This window comes from Carcharhinus amblyrhynchos, unplaced genomic scaffold (genome assembly GCF_965287045.1).
Source record: "Carcharhinus amblyrhynchos unplaced genomic scaffold, sCarAmb.v2.hapA scaffold_49, whole genome shotgun sequence".
In the NCBI taxonomy this organism is placed as follows: Eukaryota; Metazoa; Chordata; class Chondrichthyes; order Carcharhiniformes; family Carcharhinidae; genus Carcharhinus; species Carcharhinus amblyrhynchos.
The window spans coordinates 318,761-344,783 of record NW_027649790.1 but is presented as its reverse complement, the minus strand read 5'-3'; the positions used below and the strand labels follow the sequence as shown (position 1 = coordinate 344,783).

The 26,023-nt window shown below is 44.0% G+C and overlaps 1 protein-coding gene across 6 annotated transcripts in view; it reads left to right on the top strand.

Annotated features, from left to right (window-relative positions):
• The window catches only part of pknox2 (pbx/knotted 1 homeobox 2), a 422,849-nt gene that overhangs the window by 273,530 nt on the left and 123,296 nt on the right, over positions 1 to 26,023 (top strand). For all 6 annotated transcript variants that reach the window (XM_080182211.1, XM_080182212.1, XM_080182214.1 and 3 more), the window contains one exon: positions 4,936 to 5,044. In XM_080182211.1, coding sequence (XP_080038337.1) covers positions 4,958 to 5,044 — 87 coding nt within the window. In that variant the 5' untranslated portion in view covers positions 4,936 to 4,957. The remainder of the gene's footprint in view (positions 1 to 4,935; positions 5,045 to 26,023) is intronic.

Below are 26,023 nucleotides of genomic sequence, written 5' to 3'. Positions count from 1 at the left end.
ACTCCACCGAGGCACGGGAATGTGATTCTCTGAACATTTCAGAATATAATTCTCTTTTCAATCCATCTGCAGCTACCTAAAGGATCACACTGACGCCAGTAGTTGTTGAGGCCAATTGTTAAGATTGGCCTTTGAGTTCTTACAGTCTAAGTAACTGCTCTGGCGACCTGCCAAGTAATCAAATAGGAACAATCTGGATTTCTTTGTTATGTGAAGGGGGTGTAGGGCATTTTATATGAGATCACTAAACTTCACGACGCTGGGAAACTTGATTTCCCAGTCTCTCAAGGCTTCTGACTTTGTGCCTTTCGTAGCTCCACCTTCTGAAGAAATTGAAAGCTCTGGGAGAATGTGGTTAAGTGTGTAACTTTATTTTTTCTCAGTTCCAAGAGGTAGGAGATGGTGATGAACAAAGGGAACGCTCTCCGATTAGCGGCAGTCGACTAATGGGGTTTATCGTGGGTTAGTATGGGATCCTCTGCTTTTCTCTGTGTTTTAATGACCCGAATGAAAAAATAGAGAGAGAGAGCGCAAGCTGTACGTCCAAGTTTGCATTTGACATGAAGTGAGGAGGAACAGTAAGCTGTGAATATAGAATCAGGAGATCAAAGTATTGTGAGCTGGCAAAATTGTAGCAGATGGAGTCTATTGTAGGGAAATGCGAGGCCATTCTCTTTGGATCCAGAACAGATGCATCAATATGCTTTCTTCTTGTTGGGAAACCAGGCATTGTGAAGGAGCGAAGGATTTAGTTGTCTCTGTACATAAACCACCAAAAGACAGTGCAGTGGTGCAAAAATCCAAGAGGAGCAAAATTTTGGTCTTTACCTTGAGGGTTTGGAATACAAAAGTGAGGCAGTATAGATTCAGTTGTACAGAGTCAAACCCCACCTTAAATAATGTGTTTAATTGAACCAACGCCCAAATAGTTCCACGTTTCCACTGATTTTTTTTTAAAGAATAAGTAATCCAGGACTACATCAATAGAGACATACAGTGTAAAAGCAAGGAAGTTGAGATGAACCTTCATTGAACACTGGTTCAGCCTCAACTGGAGCATTGGCTCGGAACCTCATAAACTTGCACACCAATTAGATCATCTCACAGCTGCCTCAGTTCCAAGGTAAACAAATCCAGCCTGTCCAATTTTTCCTCATAGCTGCAATTTTCAAGGCCTGGCAACATTCTTGTAAGTCTCCTCTGCAATAATGTCCTTCCTGTAATCTGGCGACCAGAACTGTACACACAGTTCCAGCCGTGGCTTAACCAGTGTTTTATACAGTTCCATCATTACATCCCTGTTTTTGTATTCAATATCTCATCAATAAAGGGAAACATTCTATATACTTCCCACCAAAAGAGAGGGGATTTTTCATGATTATTGGGCAAAGATGAGGAGTAAGGTCAACTAAATTGCTCTTGCATTCTTAGGATCACACAGAATGTATGGAACAAGAACAGGCCATTCAGCCCAATCATTTTCCATTTGATGTGTTTGTGTGCCACTCGTGCCTCCTCTCTCCTTTCCTCATTTAAATTTGTCATCCCAGCTCTCTCTCTTTCCTTCTCCTTCAAATGCTTGTCTACTTTCCTTTTAAATATGTGTCTACTATTTGTGTCAGTGTTGCCTTGTGATAGCCAGTTTTGTGGTGCCATCACTCTTTTTGGACGAAGACCTTTTTTCTCAATTTACTTTTGGATTTCCCCCCCCAGAGTCTCTGTATCCTTTGTATAATATGTGACCAGAACTGCATGCAGTTCTGGTCATATATTATATTCAGTGTGATCTAACTGAGGCTCATTGCAGATTTAGCGTAACTTCCCTACTTTTCAATTCTGTCCCTCTATAAATGAAGCCTAGTGTTTGGCCTGTTTTTATGGCTTTGCTGACCTGTGGTGCAACTTTTAATAACTGCTATATACTCCAAGATCCCTTTGTCTCTTCATCTCGCCTAGACTTGCACCTCCCAAGTAATAAGTGGTGTTTCTTTCTTCCAAAACATGCCATCTCACATTTATCTGTGTTGAATGTCATTTTGACAATTATTTTTCCATTCTGCAAGTGTATTGGTGCCCTGTAATTTGTTGTAATCCTCCTAGTATATCGACTCTCCCAACCCCATCCCCCAAATGTGGTGTCATCTGAAATTTAGAAATTGTGTTTTTGATTCTAACGTCCAAATTGTGAATGTGATTGGTGGACATCAGTGGTCCTGGCACTGATCCTTGTGGAACACCACTTCCCAACTTCTATCATTCTGAATAACTGCTCTTTACTCCCATTCTCTGCTTTCTGTCTTCAAGCCAGTTAGGAACCCATTCTGTCTCGTATTCTTGCAATAATCTTATCAAAGGCCTTTTGAAAACCCAGATAAATTGCATGTACTGCTTTGTCATTATCTATCCCTTCTGTTACCACCTCAAACAATTGAGTATAGTTGATGAAACAGGGTTTTCCCTTCTGAAATCCATGCTGAGAATTCATTGTTATATTTCACATTTCTAAGCTGTTTTTCTATTCTCTCCTTTTGTAAGCATTCCATTATTTTTCCCACCACTGATGTTAAGTTGACTGATCTATAATTCCCTGTCCAACTTCTTAATACAGAAACATAGAAACGTAGAAGATAGGAGCAGGAGGAGGCCATTTGGCCCTTCGAGCCTGCTCCGCCATTTATTACGATCATGGCTGATCATCAAACTCAATAGCCTAATCCTGCTTTCTCTCCATAACCTTTGATCCCATTTGCGCTAAGTGCTATATCCAACCGCCTCTTGAATATATTCAATGTTCTGGTATCAACTACTTCCTGTGCTAATGAATTCCACAGGCTCGCCACTCTTTGGGTGAAGAAATGTCTTCTCACCTCCGTCCTAAATGGTCTACCCTGAATCCTCAGACTGTGACCCCTCGTTATGGACTCCCTCACCATTGGGAACATCCTCCTGCCATCTACCCTGTCTATTCCTATTAGAATTTTATAATCTGTGAGAACCCCCCTCATTCATTTGAACTCCAGCGAAAACAATCCTAACCTAGTCAATCTCTCCTCGTGCGTCAGTCCCGCCATCCCTGGAATCAGCCTGGTAAACCTTCGCTGCGCTCCCCCGAGAGCAAGGACACCCTTCCTCAGAAAAGGAGATCAAAATTGCACACCATACTCTAGGTGTGGCTTCACCAAGGCCCTGTATGATTGCAACAACACATCCCTGCTCCTGTACTCGAAACCTTTCGCAATGAAGGCCAACGTATCATTTGCCTTCTTTATCGGCTGCTGCACCTGCATGCTTACCTTCAGTGACTGGTGTACAAGGACATCCAGATCCCGCTGCACACTTCCCTCTCCCAATTTGCAGCCATTCAGGTAGTAATCTGCCTCCTTGTTTTTGCTTCCAAAATGAATAGCCTCACATTTATCCAAATTATACTGCATCTGCCATTGATTTGCCCACTCACCCCCTCTGTCCCGTTCATTCTGAAGGATCTCTGCATCTGCGTCACAGTTTACCCTCCCACCCAACTTGGTATCATCTGCAAACTTTGAGATGTTACATTTTGTTCCCTCATCCAAATCATTAATATATACTGTGAATAGTTGGGGTCCCAGCACCAATGCCTGTGCCACCCCAGTGGTTGGGGTGTGGAATGCACTGTCTGCTGTGATAGTGGAGTCGGACACTTTAGGAACCCTCAAGCAGTTATTAGATAGGCAGGTGGAACAAACCAGAATGATAGGGAGTGGGATAGCTTGATCTTGGGTTCTGCACAACATCGAGGGTCGAAGGGCCTGTACTGTGCTCTACTAATCTATGTTCTATGAACGCTGCAAACAGGAGGGATAAAATTTTGAGAGAAAGGGCAGGAAAGTGGAGTTGAGAGGGTGTTTCTAAGAGCCGGGGTGACTGAAAGGCTAGCCTCTGATGGTGAAGGGGAGGGAGATAGTCACAATCAGTATTCCCCTACTGTGCAGTAATGTGTATGCTGCAGAACATATGCTTGGTGATGATCCTTTGGGTAGGACAGATGAGACGATGGTGGTTATGTTTGGTGGTAGCGACATTAACCGAAAAAGGATTTTGTTGCTGGTGGCCAACCTTGTCCAAAGATCTCTCTCCAATGTGCTGATTTAAGGAATGCTGTCTTACATTAGGAATCCTGGGTATGGGATCCGGGATCAAACTTTAGGACGGCATTGGTGATGAAGAAGAGTTGGAACAAAAATACAATCAAAAGATAGTGATAAAGTTGAAGCAAATAGTTACATAAATCTGAGTACATGTGAGAGGAAGGGGTGAACTTTTAAAATGCGTTTGGTAAACATCGCTGAGCAATTGCTGATGCGACTGACATTTTTTTCTTCGGTCTCTGTGCCATGCTGCTAGCTGAGAGGCCAATCAGGAGAATGATCCTGGGTGTTTTTTCTCTCCTTTTTTCTCCAGCTCTCTCTTCCCCCCCCTCTCTCTCTTTCTCACCCCCCTCCACTCCCCTCCCTTTACATCTTCCCCCCCCGCCACCTCTCTCTTTTCTTGTCCCGCACACTCTCTTTTTCGCTGCATCAAGAGCACACAGTGGATGGTAGCTGGGAGCACAGCAAGTTGAAGCCGACCACCTTCATTACCACTTCCCCTTCTTACACTTTATGGTCTCATATTTTAGTAATAGAATCTGCTGCAAATCTGAAACAGCCCTACCAATTCTGACACATGTCTGACAGACAGAACTGATGCATTTTTTTTAAAGCAGCATGTGTGATCTAGTTGTTACTGGCAGTTCTCGGTAGCCTTGTAATGTGATGAATCGTAATGTACTTGTGCAATTCACTCTGGGAACTGGACATTCAATGCCTTTAGCTGGCTAAGTGACCCATTTTTTTTCTGAGTGCTCCAAGCTGATGTACTAAGCAGCTGTAAGAACCATCTCTGTTGTTTCCTCAGGTTCTAGATGTGAAGCAACCCCATGATGCAACATGCGTCCCCTGCATCAACACTGACCATGATGGCAACCCAGAGTGTGCCCCCTCCAACGTATCAAGAGAGTCAACAGGTGGGTTTGTGGCAACAGAAGGAGGTCTGTGAAGCCTTTAAGGTTTCGTTGCGAGAATGCTTTCTGGGATTCTGAGATTGAAAGCCCTGAAATTAATTTTAAAATTTGGATAGCGTCCACATAGTTTTTCAGTTTTCTCATATGGAAGTGGGGGAAAGAGCAGGAAAATGCTGCCAGTTCCAAACAGTACCGACTTAATAGCCTGCAGTACAGGTAGACCTGAAATAATTTCCAAGAATAAGGTCTGTCGGTTCTCTACCCAGTGGGATTGTAGTTATTAAAAGTAATTTTACTAGGTTTCCCACGCTTTCTTCAGCACTCTCTCTGCCTTTTTTAATAAACCCTTCATTATTACCGTAGATCATATAAGTCTACCCAGCATATAAGTTCCTATTATTCCAGCTACCAAAATGATGATTTTTGCATAGACTCGATGTGCAAGTTGATTTTCCCTGCCACCGCCCCCACTTTTCAGCCACAACCTCCTACACTCGCATTAGCGCAGAGCCCCAGTTTTTCACCCCGCAAAATGCGTGTTTGCATTATAAAACCTTGAGTGCTCTTGAGTGGGGCGGGTCCTCGGAGGATGTTCCCTTTTGTATGGGAGACTGAAATTAGGGGACGTAGTTTGAGAATAAGCAGGTTCCCTTTCAAGAACTTAAATGAGGAGAATTTTTTTTTTGCCTGAGGATCAGAGAATAGTGGGGGCTCAGTCTTTCAATTCATTCGAGGCTGAGTTAGATGGGTTTGCGATAGGTAATAGAGTCGTGGGTTACGAGGTGGAATGGAGGCCACAGCCAGATCAGTCATCACCTTGTTGACTGGCAGAGCAGGCATGAAGGGCTGAAGCATACAATCCCTGCAGTGCAGAAGGAGGCCATTTGGCCCATTGAACTTTAAAGTTAAAGATAAAGTTTCTTTATTAGTCCCAGTAGGCTTACATTAACACCGCACTGAAGTTACTGTGAAAATCCCTTACTCGCCACATACCGGCACCTGTTCGGGTACACTGAGGGAGAATGTAACATGGCCAATATACCTAACCCGCACGTCTGTGCTGACTCAAACCCGGGGCGTACCCCATAACCCCATGTATTTACCCCGTTAATCCCCTTAACCTACACATCTTCGGACATTAAGGGGAAATGTACCATGGCCAGTCCACCTAAGCTGCACATCTGTGGACTGTGGGAGGAAACCAAAGCACCCAGAGGAAGCCCACGCAGAGAGAACATGCAAACTCTATACAGACAGTCACCTAAGGCTGGAATTGAACTTGCGCCCTTGGCGCTGTGAGGCAGCAGTGCTAAGCATTGTGCCGCTGAGCTGCCCTCCTGCTCCTAAGTCCTATGTTTTACTTACCAGTATCTTATAGCAGCACAAGGATAAAGTAGACAAAAAGGGCTTTGTTGCAAGAATTTGTGCACGTAGCAAACAGTGCATGGCAAGGGAAGTTAATGGCCTGAATGGAAACCCCAACACAGAATGAAGTATGAAAGTGGTTTTAAACTAAAATTCGTAACGTTTGCTAACTTGTCAAATAGTTATGCTGCAATGAGAAAAATTGATGTTCGTGAAAACTTCATGTGAAAATGGAGGAAGGAAGAATTTGCAGATGTCCGAGCCCAAATGTGCCATGAAAACCGGGAACAACCACTGGCCTGAACTTGAGAAACGAGTATTGAAATAGGTCCTCCAAAATTGTCAAAATGTGTACATCGTCACCAGAAAGAGCAGCAGTAATAAGGAATTTGTCAAACAGAGGAAGAGGCAGGCATCTCCAAAGACATAACTCCAGGATGATATGTTGCCTTCCTGGCGCCAGGATCGGGGATGATTAGCTGGTGCTGCCACGATGGGCTCTTTCAGTGCTGTAAAACTCAATGACTCTTTATTATGAAGTAGCTAGAGGACATTATTCTGGTGGAGCAGCCAGAGGTTGTGGCCCACGTCAGTACCAATGACTTGGGTAGGAAGAGGGATGCAGTCCTGAAAGCAGATTTCAGGAAACTAGCAAGGAGATTGGAAAAACCGGATTTCTAATGTAATAATCTCAGAATCTCTTCCATCCCGTGTGCCAGTGAGGATAGAAACAGGAAAATTGAGCAGTTGAACGTTGTGGGTGGAGGAGGGAGAGTATGAGGTTTCTGAGGTATTGGAACCATTTCTGGGGCACATAGGACCTGTACAAGATGGATAGGTTGCATTTCAGCAGGATTGGGGCTCTCGTCCTTGCAGGGAGAATTGCTAGTGCTGTGGGTGAGGGTTTAAACTAGATTGGCTGGGGCGTGGGAACCTGAGAGAAGGCTTAAAGTTGAGGGAAACCAAACTGGTAAGAAGAAGTAGAAAGCCAAAATAGAAGACGGACAAAGCAGAGGCAAATATCAAATGGAATCAGAGTAGAGAATAAAGTTTTTAAATAAGCAGATTTAAGGCACTCTATCTGAATGCTCGTAGTATTTGTAAAACAGGTTTATGATTTGAGTGCACAAACTGAAATATATGGGTATGGTTTAATTGCCATTACAGAGACATGGCTACTGGGTGACCAAGATTGGGAAATGAATATCCAGGGATATTCGGCGTTTAGGAGAGATAGGCAGAAAGGGAAAGACGGTGGAGTAGCACTGTTAATAAGAGAAGAGATCAGAGGATTTTAGACTGAAGGATCAAGATATAGCGTTAGTTTGGCTGGAGCTACAAAAAGGGCAGCAAACACTGGTGGGAGTTGTGGAGTGGTAATGTTGGGCACAGTATAAACTGGGAAATTAGAGATTGCATGCAGTGTGGGTAATAGTGATAATGGGTGACTTTTAATTTACACAGGCTGGGTTAACGAAATCAGCACTAACGCTGTGGAGAATGAATCCCTGGAGTGTTTACGAGATGGGTGCCTGGAGCAGCATATTGAGGAGCAAACAAGGGATCAAGCCCATTTTGGAGTTAGTATTGTGTAATAAGGAAGGGCTACTTGATAAACTTGCTGCCAAGGAGCCTTTGGGCAATAGTGACCATAACGTGATAAAATATCACGTTATGTTTGTAACATGTTTCATTCTGAAACTGGGGTCTCAAATCTGAAGAAAGGAAATTATGAAGGTAAGAGTGGAAAGTTGGCCAGGATGGATCAGGAAAATAGACTAAAAGATGTGGTAGTCGACAGGCAATGGCCAGTATTTAAAGAAAAATGAAATCGCCTACACGATGTACGTTCCTCTAAGACACAAACACGTAAAGGGAAAGGTAAATCAACCGTAGTTAACTCAGTAAGATAGGTATTGCATTAGATCAAAGCAAGTGGCTTATAAAGATGTCAGAAAAAGTGGTAAGCCTGAGGATTGGGAGCAGTTCAGAATCCAGCAGAGAAGGATCAAGAAATTGATAAAAGAATATGAATACAAACTAGTGAGGAACATAAGGGAAGACTGTAAAAGCTTCCTTAAGTACAATGCAAAGAAAAAGATTCTCTGGGACAAGTGTGGGCTCATTATAGATGGGGACAGGAGAATTTTATAATGGAGATCAGGAAATGGCGAAGAAGTTAAATAGTTACTTTGTGCATGTCTTTACAGAAGATACAGAAAATGTCCCAGAAATACTAGGTGACCAAAGGACTTGCGAAACTGAGGAACTAAAAAGAAATTAGTATTATTAATGAGGTAGTACTTGAAAAATTATCTGCGTTAAAGGTTAATAAAGCCCTGCACCAGATGAGCTTCAATCCAGAGTGTTGAAGGGGGTGGCTAGAGACACACGTAGGTGGTCATCATTCAAAATGCTGCAGATTCTGGAAAGGTTACTGCGGACTGGAAAGTAGAAAATGTAACCCCACTGTTTAAGAAGGGAGGAAGAGGGAGAATGGAGAACTAGTTTGACATGTGGTAGGGAAATGGTAGAATCCATTATAAAGGATATGATAACTGGACATTTTTTAAAAAATTGTTAATGTTGGGCAGAGTCAACTTGTATGGAAAATCACATGATAAACTTGTTGGAGCTTTTTGAGGATGATATTTGCAGCGTAGATAAAATGGATGTATGGTGCCTTTGGATTTTCAGAAGGCTTTTGATGAAGTTCCACAAAGGAGTTAGGACATAAAGTTGGAGCACAATCAGTTGGAGGGAATATGCTAATAGTGGTAAGCAGACAGTAGCAATGAAAGGATTGTTCTCAATATGGCAGACTTTTACTAGTGGGGTACCGCAAGGATCAGTGATTGAAACCACAACTGTTCAGAATCTATATAAATAAATTTAGTTGTGGTGACCAGTCATAGTATTTCCAAATTTACTGATACCAAAGTAGGTGGGAAGGTAAGTTGTGAGGTAGACGCGCGGAAGGACTAAGTGAATGGGCTGGAACGTGGCAGATTGAGAATAATGTGAATGAGTGTGAAGATTATTCACTTTGGCAGGAAAGGCAGAATATATATGTTTAAGTGGTGAGAGGTTGGGAGGTGATGGTGTCTAGAAGGACTTTGTTCCCGTGTATGTAAAATCTAGCATGGAGGCACAGCAAGTAATTAGGAAAGCTAATGGTATGTTGCCCTTCTTCATAAGGGGCTCTGAATACAGGAGTAAAGATGACTTATTGCAGTTGCATAGAGTCTTTGTGAGACCAACTTGGAATATTATGTACAGCTTTAGTCCCTTAATCTAAGCAAGGATATGTTTGCCATAGAGGGAGTGCAATGGAGGTTCACCAAATTAATCTCTGGGGTGGTGGAACTGTCTCTCTCCCCACCCCCCAGGTGTGTCTTCCAGCAGACGTGGCTCGCCATTGGCTGCTAGTGAGATCTCGCTGATGTCTACAGTGTTATGCATGACTTGCCTGTTCTACCACTGGGTAATCAGCCGTAGGGAGTCACCTTCGGCAGGACTGGAAGATCCTACCAGCTAGCAGGGCCTGAAAGTCCCACCCTAAGTCTGTATTTGCCAGAGTTTTGAAGAATGAGGGATGACCTCATTGAAACTTACAAAACTCATAGAGCATGACAGGCTGAATGTAGATAAGATGTATCCCTTGCATGGTAGTATAAAACTAGGGGACACAATCTCAGGATAAGAGAGAGGCAATTTAAGACTGAGATGAAAAATGCAATAACTTAGTCTGTAATGAATCTTTGGAATTCTGTACCCCAGAGGGCTGCAGAAGCTCTCCCGTTCTGTATGTTGAAGACAGAAATTGATAGATATTTGGAGATTAATGACACCAACGGGCTTGGAGATAGTGCAGGAAAGTAGCAGCCATGATCATTCTAATTGAATGGTGGAGCAGACTGGACAGGCTGAATGGTCCAATTTTGTTCCTGTGAAATGCAATACTTTTAAGGGGACCAAATCAAGCCCCGAGTCCAGCAAAGATCTAAAAACAATAGCTAGTCAGTGTAGCTGCTTTATGGAACAAAAATGTCTGGTGTTGCAGCAGAAAACCAAGACCGCTTGGAGACCACCAAAAGAAACCTAAACACTAAAATGACCAGTTTCCAGTGATTCGTCATCAGAGAGCCGCAAAATCGCAAGAACCCATAACATCACATCCGCAATATGGATGAAGCGTCCGTGAATTTCGTAACGCCAACCTGTGGAGTGGAAAGTTTTGAAAACCGTTTCTGGTGAAAATCACAAGACAGGAGAAGGCGAGGTTCACAGTGGTTCTAGCCAGCGTCATGTGCGTTTTAAAGTCTGTGGTGATTTTCAAACTTAAAACTATGCCAAACAAGATCACTGATGCAGTTTTTGTGCAAGGCAATGACAGCCTTTGGATGGATGAGGATAGAGTGAAGCTGTAGATTGGTAATGTGTGAAATACCATCCCGTGGCATTACATGAAGATTGCAGCTCGTTTGTGTGGGACATGTTCCGATCCCATGTAACCAATGAGATTGAGAGGAGTCTGTGAAGAAGTGACATCCAAATTGCAGTTATACCAAGGGTCAAACGTATGTAGTTCAGGCTTTGAATGTGAGACTCAACAAGCCATTTAAGGATCTTGTCCACATTGAATAGAATAGTGGATGAGTGGAGGAATTTAGAGTAGCTAAGAGCAGTGGGCGAGAAGAGGATTGGGAAAGGTTTAAATGTCAACAAAGATTGACAAAGAAGTTGATAAAGGAGGGTAGGAGAAGCTATGAGGCTGGGCTAGCACTTAATATAAAAAAGGATAGCAAGAGTTTTTATAAATATATAAAAAGGAAGAGGCTGGCTAGGGTGAACGTTGGTCCTTTAGAGGATGAGAAAGGGGAGCTAGTGGTAGGGGATGGGGATATGGCGAAGGTCTTGAATAACTTTTTTGTTTCTGTCTTCACGGAGGAGGACGTGAATAATTTGCCGGGTGTTAGCGATGGAAAGGTGGTAGGAATGGAGGGTCTTAATGACATTACTGTTACTAGAGAGGTGGTGCTCGACAGACTGGAGGGGCTGATTGTGGACAAGTCCCCAGGACCGGATGGAATGCATCCGAGGGTTCTGAAAGAAATGGAGGAGGTGATAGTGGATGCCTTGGTGGTTATTTTCCAGACGTCGCTGGATTCTGGGGAAGTGCCGGAAGATTGGAAAACGGCTAATGTTACGCCGTTGTTTAAGAAGGGTGCCAGGCAAAAGGCGGGGAATTATAGGCCGGTTAGTTTAACGTCTGTGGTAGGTAAAATGTTAGAATCCATCATTAAGCAGGAAATTGCGAGGCATCTTGAAGGGAATTGCTTGATAGGGCGGACGCAACACGGTTTCATTAAAGGGAAGTCGTGTCTGACAAATTTACTGGAGTTCTATGAGGATGTGTCTAGGGCAGTGGATAGAGGAGAGCCGGTGGATGTGGTCTTTCTGGATTTTCAGAAGGCGTTTGACAAGGTACCTCACAAGAGGTTATTGCAAAAGGTCAGGGGACATGGAGTTGGGGGTAGGGTGTTAGCGTGGATAGAGGATTGGTTGTCAAATAGGAGGCAGAGAGTGGGGGTCAATGGGTGCTATTCGGATTGGCGGATGGTGACTAGTGGGGTGCCCCAGGGGTCGGTGCTGGGGCCTCAGCTATTTACCATTTATATAGATGATCTGGAGGAGGGAACCGAGTGCAGGGTGTCGAAATTTGCTGATGACACCAAGATTGGGGGAACGGCAAATTGTGCGGAGGGTGTGGAGAGTCTGCAGAAGGATCTAGATAGGCTGGGCGAATGGGCCAGGAAATGGCAAATGGAATTTAATGTTGGCAAGTGTGAGGTGGTCCACTTTGGTAGGAAGAATGGTAGGAAGGACTATTACTTACGTGGCGAAAAACTGCAGCAGGCGACGGTGCAGAGGGACCTCGGGGTCCTTGTGCATGAGTCGCAAAAACCCAGCTTGCAGGTGCAGCAGGTGGTCAGGAAGGCGAATGGGATGCTGGCCTTCATAGCGAGGGGGATTGAATATAAAAGTAGGGAGGTCTTGCTGCAGCTGTATAGGGCATTGGTGAGGCCGCAGCTGGAGTACTGTGTGCAGTTTTGGGCGCCGCACCTGCGCAAGGATATTTTGGCCCTGGAGGGAGTGCAGAGGAGGTTTACTTGGCTGATACCGGAGTTGAGGGGATTGAGCTATGAGGAGAGGCTGAATAAACTAGGCTTGTACTCGTTAGAGTTTAGAAGAATGAGGGGAGATCTCATTGAGACGTATAAGATGATGAATGGGATGGATAGGATAGAGGTGGAGAGACTCTTCCCGCTCAAAAAAGACAGTAGGACTAGGGGGCACAGCCTCAAGATAAAGGGGAGGCGGTTTAGAACGGAGTTGAGGAGGAACTTCTTCACTCAAAGGGTGGTGAATCTCTGGAATTCTCTGCCCGTTGAAGTGGTGGAGGCTGCCTCGCTAAATATTTTTAAGAAGCGGGTTGATGGGTTTTTGATAAGAGAAGGGATTAAGGGTTATGGGGAGAGGGCGGGAAAGTGGAACTGAGCCACGACAGATCAGCCATGATCTTATTGAATGGCGGGGCAGGCTCGAAGGGCTAGATGGCCTACTCCTGCTCCTATTTCTTATGTTCTTATGTTCTTATGATAGATTTTTTTAAAAAAAACTTCACAGAGTGGAAATATGCAACTTGTACACCATGATCTAGGGTATACGTACTACTCAGATCATTGCTCCGTGAGCAGCAGAACTTAAGGAAATGATTTAGTATATGCAAAGACCCTCTTCCACCTTCTTCCGTTGGGAAAAGAGATACAAAAGTCTGAGATCACGTACTGACCAAATCAAGAACAGTTTCTTCCCTGCTGCCGTCAGATTTTTAAATGGACCTATCTTGTATTAAGTTGATCTTTCTCTACACCCTTACTATGACTGTGATACTACATTCTGCACCTTCTCCTTTCCTTCTCCCCTATATACTCTATGAACAGTATTTTTTTTCTGTATAGCGTGCAGGAAACAATACTTTTCACTGTTTCCCAATATATGTGTCAATAATAAATCAAAAAGTCTCCAACTATTTAACCTAAATTAGATCTTGAGATTTTGTAATATAAATACAGTTCAATTGACACATCAAGTCTGTTTGGTTTCTCTTCTCCACAAGAGCACTCATTATAGTCTCACTCTTCTCATTCTCCTTTGTAGCCTTTAATATTCTTCTATTTCAAATAACTGTCAATTACTTTTTAAAATGAAATTGATCTCTTCTCCAATAACTGCCTACATAGAATTTATTTTGACATTGTTTAAATTTTTTTGGTCACATAATTTTTTGTGCCCTTTCATTATAACCTCAATGAACAATGTGAGGAACCTGTCGCATTGTTGTAACCCTGTATAATTCTGAAGATCTCTTGTCAGGTTAGTCCTTAACTTTAAGAATTGTCAGGATCGAGAATTCTAAGTATTGGGAAGTGGTTGGGCTAATTGGATTTATATAACATGGCATATGGGGCTGGAGTTCATGCTGTCTATCATATCAAGAAACACGGTGCTGGAATAACTTAATCATTGGAGAGGCCCTGCTTCCCCCGATTAACTTGGAGGAATGAAGGAGTTGGAGCAGGGTTCCCAGCTGCTGGTGGCAGGGTGCCAGTTAGGCTCATTAATGAGCCCATTGACACCCATTATCCCACAACTTAATGGTGGCTCAGAGGTGGGATGGAGCAGCACGCTGACACAGCGGTTAGCACTGCTGCCTCACAGCGCCAGGGAATTGGGTTTGATTGCTGCCTTGGGTCACTGTCTGTGTGGAGTTTGCACATTCTCCCCGTGTCTGCGTGGGTTTCCTCTGGGTGCTCTGATTTCTTCCCATGGTCCAAAAGACAGGCTGATTAGATGCATTGGCCATGCTAAATTCTCCGAGTGTACCTCAACAGGCGCCGGAGTGTGGCAACTAGGGGATTTTCACAGTAACTTCATTACAGTGTTAATGTAAGCCTGCTTGTGACAGTAATAAATTAGCTTAAACAACTTTAAACCTTAAGTGGAGGCTTGCACGGCTTTCCAATGCTTGCAGCTTTTGACAGTGGGAGAGGGTCTTGTACTCATGCACTGAGGGACCCAGCATCGGGTGGAGGGAAACCATTGAAAGCCACTTCCCTGGCTGTTCCCCCTTCCCCTCCGTCTCCATACCTTTCCTCATCTTTGGCTTGGTGATGCACGATTACCATTGGGTCTCTGGTGATGCACGATTACCATTGGGTCTCTGGTGAGTGCACTGGCACCAGAAGCAACTGGTCCTGAAGACCTCAGAAATTGTTGACCTCTGATGGCCGACAGGTGTCAGTGGGTGGGACATTGCACCAGGGAACTTAATCGCAGGGAGGGCCCGATGGTGAATAGTTCCATTGGGCCTTGCCCATTAAAAATGCAGGGGTTCTCCATCAGTCCTCCAACCTGTGGGAGAGACCCTGTCAGCCTCACAATATCCTGGCCATGTTTGGGTTAACACAATTGATGTAGAATGGATAAATGATGCTGTGGACTCTGGGTAAATGAAAAGGAATGGGAAGATGTCTTATTAATTGGGAATGCAATCAGAGTAGGCTAGTCCGTTGGGTCTGGGACCGTGGTGAGTTGAGCACGGATGAAAAAGAAAATATAAATAGTGATGCTCATTTGACACAAACCTGCATAGCACTGCTGCCTTGCAGCGCCAGGGACCCAGGTTCAATTCCGAATTTGGGCTACTGTCTGTGTGGAGTTAGCACATTTTCCCTGTATCTGTGTGGGTTTCCTCTGGGTGCTGCAGATTCTTCCCACAGTTCAAAGATGTGCGGGTTAGGTGGATTGGCCATGATAAATTGACTCTAGTGTCAGGGGGATTAGGAGGATAAACGTGTGGAGTTACAGGGATAGGGCCCGGGTGGGACTGTAGTTGGTGCAGACTCAATGGTCCAAATGATCGCCTTCTGTACTGTAAGATTCTATGATGATTCAATGAGACCATTAAAGCACTTCATGTGGCACTAGGTGATTTGTTTTAAAACATGTTTGCATTTCAGTGCCTTTTTATAGTTGGTTATAAATGCAAAATACTGCAGTTGCTGGAAATCTGAAATAAAAACAAAGAAAGCTGGAAATACTCAGCAGCTCTGGCAGCATCTGTGGAGAGAGAAACAGTTACCTTTTGGGTCGATGAACTGTCTTCAGAATGGAAAAGAAATAAAAGTAGTAGGGTTTGAGCCTTTCACACCTCATGTAAACACACATACTTGGTGGTATTTTTCACCCATTACACTTCCCTTGGCCTTTTGTGCCATGAAATCTTTAGTCATTTAATCTCTCCTGCACACCACCTTATCACAGATCTTCTATTCTGTTTTCCCAAACTCTGCCGTTGCTTGTGAAAACCTTTTACATTTCCATCTCCTTTCTGATGAAAGGTTACCCATGTGGAACACGAGTTGAATTTTACAGAGGTGGGAAGGGTGGGGAGCAGTTGATAGTAACAATCAGGATCTGAGCCCTCACTTGCGAGCTATGAGACTGAGATCTGCTTGGCAATTACTACATTCTGCCTCCTCGTTACCCAGCTGTGGGCCCGCAGTCCAATTAAGGGCAGTGGATGGGCAGGTGACTGAGACTGCTGGCCCAATCGCAGGGCCAGTAGCTCTGAAGCCTCAGTAGCGCCCCTGGGAGAGGTGGTCACTACTGAAAAATGAAGGAGACCACGGGTCTATAGCAAGAAAGTGGAAAAATAAACAACAGGGCCAAATGTCGGAGGGGAAACCTCTCCAGGGAGACCTTTGAGGTTGCGGCTAATGTCTTCCCTGTCTGTGCTTTCTTCTTTGACCCATGCGACCTTCCTCCACCCCACCCCCGGCTGCATCTATTCAGCTGGCAGTTTCCCCATAGGACAAGGGTTTGCCCTCTCTTGGAAAAGTACCAAGGTTGACACAAAATGACAACTAATTGGTCTTTTAGTTATGTAAATAATGCTGGCTTTTCAACTCTTTGAAGGTCTCCATATATGGTCCTGCTGTCAGTAAAGTTTCCCAAATCTGGGTCTGCATCAGGAAGCCAAATTGACCTGGCTGTCCACGATTTTACCAGCCCCTGCATCTCCCCAGCCAGGAACCCAGTGAAATCCTGCCTGTTAAACCTTTCTCTCCACAGATGCTGCCTGACCTGCTGAGTATTTCCAGCATTTTTTGTCTTTATTTGTGGTTGGATGTGGTTCTGGGAAATTTACATGCATTGTCATCAGTTTTCATGGGGATTTGGTGAAAAAGGAACAGACTTTGAAGCTCTCAGGCACATGCAACATTTAAGTTGCTGAAAAACAAGAGTTGCGCATGCTCATGCAATTGAGCGAGTTTTTCTTATGTGGGGTTCAGTAATTATTTAGTACAAGGAAACTAGAAGATAGGCATAGAATCACTACTGTACAGAAGAGGCCATTCAGCCCATTGAGTTTGCATTGGCCCCCTGACAGAGTATCTTAGCCAGGTCCTCTCCCCCGCCCTTTCCCTGTAACAACACACATTTTACGATGGCTAATCCATCTAACCTGGATGTGATTTTGGAATGTAAACTGATTCTTTACTGTAGGAAATCAGTAAGCAGCTAATAGTGAGATGGCAATGTGTGAGTACAAATCAATCAGGACAATTTAGCATGACCAGTCCACCTAACCTGCACATCTTTGGACTGTGGGAGGAACTCGAAGCACCCGGAGGAAACCCACACACTCATGGGGAGAATGTGCAGACTCCAAATAGTTAGTCACCTAAGGCTGGGATTGAATCTGGGCCTCTGGAGTTGTACAGCAGCAGTGCTAACTACTGTATCACTGTGCCATCATGGAAAGGACTTTTGTGATGCTCATTGTAATAGCCTCACCTGATACAACACAGCTTTATTAAAACAAAGGAAAGGCCACCCAGTGGTTTACAACAAATCTAGGCCTCTGTGCTGGACCTATATAACCCCTGGTCCAGGTTGTGAACGTGGTATTAAACTCCTGCTACTTCTGTCTCATTGGGTGAGCTCCACTTCACTCTATAGAGTAACTTGTATTCCATGAAGACCCCTCGTGGAAATCTACTAGTGCCTCTTATGAAAGGAAGAGAAAGACATGAAGGAAGGGAGAATATAGGTCAGATGTTGGAAGAATAAGGGAGCGAGGACAAAAAAGATACAGGAGCAAGTAGAGTAAAAGAGCGGAAAAACAAAGACTTAAAAAAAATTAAGAATACTCCAGTGCTTTGTGGACATATTTGATGAAGAATTTGGCCTTACAGTACAGGTTTTTAGCACGCTAATTGGTTGAAAATGAATGGATCTACCACATTAGGTAAGGTACATGCACCGGCAGAAGGAACGCAAGTGCAGATCATTTAAAGGCAGAATGAATTGTATAAATTAGGGCCTACACATCTTGCAGGACTAAATTTCAATTGTTGAATTGCTATGCGCTAAGCTCACAACACAAAGGAATGCGGAGCCAGTAGGATCAGGAGTGCTGTTTTTGACCCCACATTAAAAGGCCATGGGCTACCCTTCCTGTCCCCCATTCGCTTTTCCTGTACTGAGAATCATACAAATCCCTGCAGTGCGGAAGGAAGCCATATGGCCCCAACGAGTCTGCACTGACTCTCCGAAAGAGCATCGCACCCAGCCCAACCCTCTGCCCGATCCCCATAAATCTTGCACATTTACCATGGATAAAGTCCCTAACCTACACATCTGTGGCACCAAGGTGCAACTTTGCACAGTAAGCCCACCTAATCTGCACAAATTTGGAGTGTGGAGAGGAAACCGGAGCACCCGGAGGAAACCCACGCAAACACAAGGAGAATGTGCAAACACCACACAGTCAGTGATCCTGGGCTGGAATTGAACCAGGATTCCCCCTGGTGTTGTGAGACAGCAGTGCTAACCACTATGCCACCGTGCCACCCACAATGAATCACTATCTTTCCTTGCCATCAATCACTCCCCTGGTCCGAGCTCCAAATGTCAGTTCATGGTTGCTCACCCGAGGGCCTGTGAGGTATAATCAGGAACCCTGTTTAATTTGCTCTTTCCTTACCCCCCCCCCCCAACAAGTGACATTTGACGGCGACCAGGGCTGGAACCGGGGCACTACTAGTCTGTGTGCCACCCTACACAATGAATTTGCCGCATTAGATGCCCTGGGAGCAGGCACAAGAGTACATTTAACATAATAACACCGAGGGTGCAGATTTATCTTGTCAGAGCTCTAAAGTACATATTGAGACAAATAGACTCATCAAGCACCCACTCATTAACAATCTGCTGCCGCTCCGATTTGCCCAATGATCAGGGGAATGAAAATAAATTATAATGTCTTAAATTAAGCTTCTTTGTTCTTCGCGCATAAATTCTGTCCTTGAGGATTTGTAGCAGAGAGATTTATATCAGACAGTGGCTGTCAGTCATTTCCATAGGTTTGATAACAGGACAACTAAGCTTCTATAGAGGTCCCTGGGGAGGCTGGCGTCTGTAGTAGGTGAGCGCAAGAGGACCAAATAAAACCTAAAAACCTGTGGAGATTTAAGAGCTGAGAGTACAAAGGAATGTAGAATGGGGTTAGTTGAGTGTGAAGAGCCCAATTTAATTCACAGTGAAGCAGGGATTAAGAATTTATGGCTTTTGAAAGAGCTGATAATGGACCAAGCAACCTTATCCTTGTTAGTCCCTTGAGAAACAAATTGACTGTTTAATAAAATAAGATTGAGATCAAAATCCAGCAAGAGTCCTCTAAGGGGGAAATGGGAGTGGGGGGCGGGGGGGGAAGAAGAGCAGCTTTTCCCTAGCGTCAGATAGCATAACAGCTCTCCTTTTCATTGCCCACCAAATCGTCCATACAAGTGCCTGCTCTGTTAGACAGGCTGTGCTTTGCTGGAGGACAGTTCCTCCAACTCACAAGTGTTCCAGAAAGCAGAGAGCCCGGTCTTGGCCTGGAGGGGGCTGAGTCGGATCCGTCTCTGGTCCTGGGAAAGGCAGGGTTGACTTAGGGCGGAGCGCCTTGTCTTGGGGAAGTGGGGACTGGAATTTTTAAAATTCATTCATGGGACGCAAGAGATGCCAGCAGTAGCAGGGTCCATATTGTCCACCCCAGTTGCCTTTTAAGAGGCAGTAATGAGCTGCTATCTTAGATTTCTGCAACTGATGCATGTTTCAGAATATTGATCCGGGGCCGATGAATGAATGCTGATATATTTTCCAAGTGGGGAAGATGTTTAGCTTGGAAATGGAGTTCTCAGATATGTACTGACCTTGCCCTTCAAGGTGGTAGAGGCGTGGCAGTTGTTGTCGAAGAAGCCTTGGCAAGTTGCTGCAGTGCACCTTGTAGGTGGTATACATGCTGCTGCCATGGGGAACTGGTGCTGGAAAGTGTGAATGTTAATGGTAGTGGATGGAGTACAAGTTAAGAGGGCTGCTTTGTCCTGGACATTGTTGCGTCTTTTTTTAAGTATTGGTGATCATAGAATTTATGGCATGGAGACAGGTCCTTCGGCCCAAACTGGTCCATGCTGACCAAAAATCCATCTAAGCTAACCCCGTTTGCCTGCATTTGGCCCATATCCCTCTAAACCTTTCCTATCCATGCATCTGTCCAAATGCCTTTTAAATGTTGTCAATGTCCTGCCTCAACCACTTCCTCCAACAACTCATTCCAAATATGTACCACTCTCTGTGTTTAAAAAAAATCTGGTCCTCGGATTCTCATTAATTCTTGCCCCTATTAACTTAAACCTAAGCCCTTTAGTTCTTGATTCCCAAACACTGGGAAAAAGACTGAGTGCATTCACCCTATCCATGCACCTTATGATCTTATACACCTCGGTAAGGGGTAGCACAGTAGCACAGTGGTTAGTACTGCTTCTTCACAGCTCCAGAGACCTAGGTTCAATTCCTGGCTTGGGTCACTGTCTGTGCGGAGTTTGCACATTCTCCTCGGGTCTGCGTGTGTTTCCTCCGGGTGCTCCAGTTTCCTCCCACAGTCTAAAGACATGCGGGTTAGGTTGATTGGCCGTGCTAAAATTGCCCCTTAGTGTCCTGAGATGCGAAGGTTAGAGGGATTAGCAGGTAAATGTGTAAGGATATGGGGTTAGGGTCTGGGTGGGATTGTGGTTGGTGCAGACTCGATGGGCCAAATGGCCTCTTTCTGCACTGTAGGGTTTCTGTGATTTCTACGAAGATCACCCCTCAGTCTCCTGCACTCCAAAGAAAAAAGAGCTAGCATGTCCAATCTCTCCCTATAACTCAATCTCTCAATCTCTTGAGCCCTGGCAACATCTTGTAAATCTAGTCTCTTGAGTTCTGGCAATACCCTTGTAAATCTCTGCATTAATCCAGGCAGGTACCTCCTGACTTGTGCCTTGTGGATGGACACAGGCTTTGGAGGGTCAAGAGGTGAGTTATTTGCTTCAGAATTCCCAACATCTGACCTTGAGGCCTTATAATTTAGCTGGCTGGTCCAGTTAGGTTTCTGGTCAATGAAATGCTGAGAATGTTGAAGGGGGATTCAATGCGATAATCAAAGGGAAATGGTTAGACTCTCTCTTGTTGGAGTTGGTAATTGTCTGGCACCAAGTTCCCCTTACAGTTTGAGAACAGTGGCATTGTTCTGAATGAGTATTACCATTCACATGGGCACGTTGGCCATTCGTCAGCATCAGAAAATAAGGACTGACATTGTGCATATGAACTTTTTATTCATTTACGGGATGTGCGTGGCTGGAAAAGCCGGCATGTGTTGCCCATAAGGTGATGATGAGCAGTGTGTTTTAGTTGAAATTGCTTGCTGGTCTATTTCAGAGGGCAGTAAAATGTCAACCATTTTGATGTGGGTCTGGAGTCACAGAAAGGCCAGAATGAGTAAGAGCAGTAGGTTTCCTTCTTTAAAGGTGTTAGTGAATTAGATTGGTTTTGATGACTATTCAGTTGTTTCACGGTCACCAGTACAGATACATTTAATTGAATTTGAATTCCTCAGCTGTTGTAGGGAGATATGAACCCATGTTCCTCGATCATTATCCAGGCCTATGGATTACTGGTTCAGTAATGTAATCACCATGACACGGTACTCTTAATGCTAGGGAAGTTCTTTTTGTGTCTCCTTTTTTCACTATGTTCTGTGAACTGCCAGGAAATGGAACACTTTATTTTAACTTCCGTAGAGAAAATGCTTTTTTTAAGTAATTCTGGGATAATGTGGAACTTTTTTTAAATTGGGATGGTGGAGTGTGTGGGTGGGTGTGTGGGTGTGTAAAACAGTTATTTGCAATGAATAGGACCAACTTGGATGTTCTATAAGTAAGTACAACATGGGTAGAAATTTAATTTTGGAGCTAAGTGAGAATTTAGATTCTTAGCTGTTGAATTTCAAAGGGCAATAAGAAGTAGTTTACAACGTGAAAAAAGGCTGTAATAAATAAGGCGAAGCTATTAAATTTTATTTTACCCAAAAGTAGTGGCCACAAGGAGGACCTAAAAGGTTTTACATTCTAGGAAGGGTAAATTTCAAAGAGTAATAAGGACACTTGGAAAAAAGATGGAAGAGGAAATATATGTTTATCTCCTGATGAAAGTGCTATTCTGGGATAGAACTGTGAAATAGTGAAGTCAACAGTCTTCAGCTACCCCAATGAAGTGACTGTTTTAGAAATCAGAGCTCTGTTCTAAAGCATATGGAGTTCTCCACTGCAGAGTGGGAAACAGAGAAACCATGTAACGTATCTTCCCTGCAGTAACAGTAGATTGGGCCTTGCGGTAATGTTGCTGGAAGGTTTACAGATTAAATGTCAATAGGGACTGTTGTCCAAGGAGTGTTCATTTGCGAGTCTAACCAGGTAGAAGTTGTTTTGGGCAAATATTCTGTAATTGTGTGCATGTAATCTTGTGCGTTTAAGTTTTCTTACGTTAGTAAATGTTTAAATTACTATTTAAAACCTCCAGAAATGTTATTGAAATTTGAGAGTCCTGACTTCAGCAGACGTATCTTTTTGTAGTGAAATGCCAATTGAAAATTGTTACGATAGCTTGCTGAGTTTCTCTTTTGGTTAGCATGGCACTTACATCTGATTAGCATAAAATGGAAAATACTGGAAATACTCAGCCAGTCTTTCAGTGTCTGTATAGCGAGAGGAACAGAAGTTTCCCAGATCTGTGGGGCATGAGGAAATGTACAAATTTGCACCTCCCGTTGACTCCTGGATACACTCCTGTCTCCATGGGCTATTCCCCTGGGCAGACTCTGTGGGTTCACTGCCCCCCACCACTGCGGGGGCAGTGAATGGGCCACGTCTGCAATTTTCCAGACCATAAGAGGTTTTAGTGGGGATAGGGAGACCCCAGGAGCTTAGCAATGGATTGGAGTAGACTTGCCCCAAGAGGCTGAGCAAGAGATTCAATTGAAGGCCCACATTTATTTGCTGGCTGTAGTTTACAAAGGGGACCTGTCCCCTGGCATCCAGAGCCCTTGAATCAAGTTCATAGAGGCTGTTATCTACGTTCATGCTGATCCTCTTTCAGTGTTCGCCATTACCCTCCCACAGAAAGTAATTCCATGGTGGCAATGCCACACCTGCTGATGGCCAAACAACGGTCACACCCTGAAAGTGGGCGGTTTCCATCTCCATGGACAACGCTGATTGGATCTCCCTACGCTGATTAGCGGTATCCCAGAGGTGACTTGTTAATTTGAACCCCTCCAGGATGATTGCATTGGATGTCCCACCATTTGCTCTTTGGTTTCTCAACCAGGAACTCATTCCAACGTTGGGATTGGCCCACCACCTGTGAAATTTAGTCCAAGCTTTAGATCCGGTGACCTTTTATTGGAACTGGAAAAAAATTAGAGATGTGATAGGTTTTAAGCAAGCGCAGAGGCAGTGAAAGAGAGACAGGGTGGAAGAGACAGAACAAAAGGGAAGGTCTGTAATTGTGTGGAAGTCATTAAATGACAAAAACGTTAATTGTGCAAGATGAGAGACATTGGAATTGGGACAAAGAACAAAAGATGTTTCTAGAGGGGACGCGAATGGCAGACCCAGTTTTGCTTTCCTTCTTCATCTGAAAATTAGAATCCAGTCTCACATAGCAAGCAAAGCACAGTTGCCTCATGGATTGTCACTTGTAACCTCCCATCACACCCAGTGTTAATGGCAGGTGAACTAGCTTAATGTGGCAGGTAATTCCAACAATAAATTGAGAGATCTGTGTAAACAAAAATGTCCCTAACAAGGCACTGGGGGTGGGGGTTACCTGTCCTGCCCGCCACGGGAATCGTAGCGAGCAGTGGGGGTGTGGGGCCATGCAAAGATCCGGTTTTGGGGCGAGCACGGCTGGAAAATCCTGTCCTCAATTGGATGGTTTACACTGTTAAAAATTTCTCCTGTGTTTCTCCCTCTTGTTCAGCCTATTCCAAATGATCTCGCACCATTTCAGTATTTTGAAGCAAAGCCCATTTAGCCTGTTTGTGTTAAATATCACAAGGTGCAGAGCAGGTAACAAACTTAATGGCAGGACATCACAAAGCAAAACTGGGCTGTAAATATCTAATGAAGGATTTTATGACTGTTTCAGATGTCCGTCCATTTATTATTCAAACATGAATTGGTTATCTTTTATGATTAAATGCTGCTCACAGCTGAGGTACATCCTGTGTCGCCCATCTAATAATTATTTTGTCCCAAAGACCTTCTGAGCCATTGGCATTTGTGACATTAAACCATTCGGATCAGATTTCAATTTCTGTACAGTGTTGTTATACTTTACCAACTAAACGTCAAGTTCTTGCATGAAGAAACAAAACTGTTTTGATTTTTTTTATGGCCTCAACTACTCACGGCCTTTTGGCTTATATCAAGCGTTGGATCAAGCCCAAGATGGGGTGCAATGCCTCATCTTGTCAGCTTGAATCTTGTTTGTCTCCCTTGTGGGGATCATGAATTGGATTCAGTTTGATTTTGAATTTGATTTTTGGAGCAAGCATGGAATGGATTTGGTTTGCCTGGTCCGTTTCTGAGTTTTGACTTGGTAACTTTAAGAATGGAATAAAAAATTTAAAAAATAACTACCCACCATGCCATTTTTAATAGTCTATGAATGTACTCCATTTAAAATCTACCATTTGAGATGACTACCTTTCCATATCCTTTATTTCCAGTTCCTCTCTGCTAGCCTAAGCACTCCTGCAGTCTTTCAGATTCTATCACAACTTGTGATTTCCCCCTCCAAATCTTTCCTTTAAAGTCTAGGTCACCTATGGAAGTAATGAATGAGAGTGACCCCAACGTTGACTCCTGTGGGAAATTTCTCACTATAGCTTTCTTCTCACAACTACTGATTGTTTTGTCACCCAGATCTCCCCACCTGAGCGCTATTCAGTAACCTTTCCACATATACTGGACATCTCGACCATATCTGGTTAAGTCATGCTTCTGCTGTCAGTGGAACTATATTCTAATGCACATCATCTTCGGGGAGAAGGGTTAGATCATTATCCATCCAGGCCTGTCCCAATGACTGAACATTGGCAATTCTCTGCAATTCACCAATTCAATCCTCCTATTATAGAATCATTGAATCCTGCAGTGCAGAAGGAGGCTATTCGGCCCATCAAGCCTGCACAGACCACAAACCCACCCTTGCCCTAACCCCACGCATTTACAATAGCTAGTCTCTTGACACTAAGGGGCAATTTAGCATGGCCAATTCGCCTAACCCGCACATCTTTGGAGTTTATGTTTGTATTATTCGAAGATCGTTTTATGACGTAGAAACAACTGATTTTCAGCAGCAGAGCATGTCATTTCGAACAGTTGCACCCTCAGCCCTCATTCCCTAAACACCAAATATGAGGAGCCTTTGGAAGTATTTTGACTCCAAGATCAAACTTAACCATTCAGAAATCTCTGACTCATTCACCTCATCCCTCCCCCTCCTAAACTCTGCTCCAGTTGTGTCACTGTCAAATTTAGTCCCACAGCTCCTCCTCCTTTCTAACTTCACCTCCGTCCCCATTCACTTTAAAACTTGACAAACCCATCCCCCACTCCAATGGCCTGTGCTTCTTCCATGAATGGACACCCAGCCAGTCCATATCCATCACTCACTATCCACCTGGTTGTACGTGTCTGGTGTTGAATAATTCCTCCTCTAACAGCTTCCAAACAAAAGTTGGCTCCTGACTCTGCCAGCCATTTTGTGGGATATTTGTGATGGGATAGTCCTTCAACATTATCTTCTAAGCCTACAACCTCTACTACATGGAAGGACATGGCAATATATTCGTGGGAACCCTACACCTACAAGTTCCCCTCCAAGCCACACACCATCAAGACTTGAAATTATATCGCAGTTACTTCTGTCACTGGGTCAAAATCCTGGCATTCTTTCTTGTAATAGCACTTTGGATACACCTACACCATGTGGACTGCAGCGGATCACTACCATCACCTCATGGTCAATAAATTCTGGCCATTTCCCTTTCTTCTCTTCTACTCTTTTACACTATTCTCTCTAACAACAGATGGCAACTCGAAACACATCTTCCTC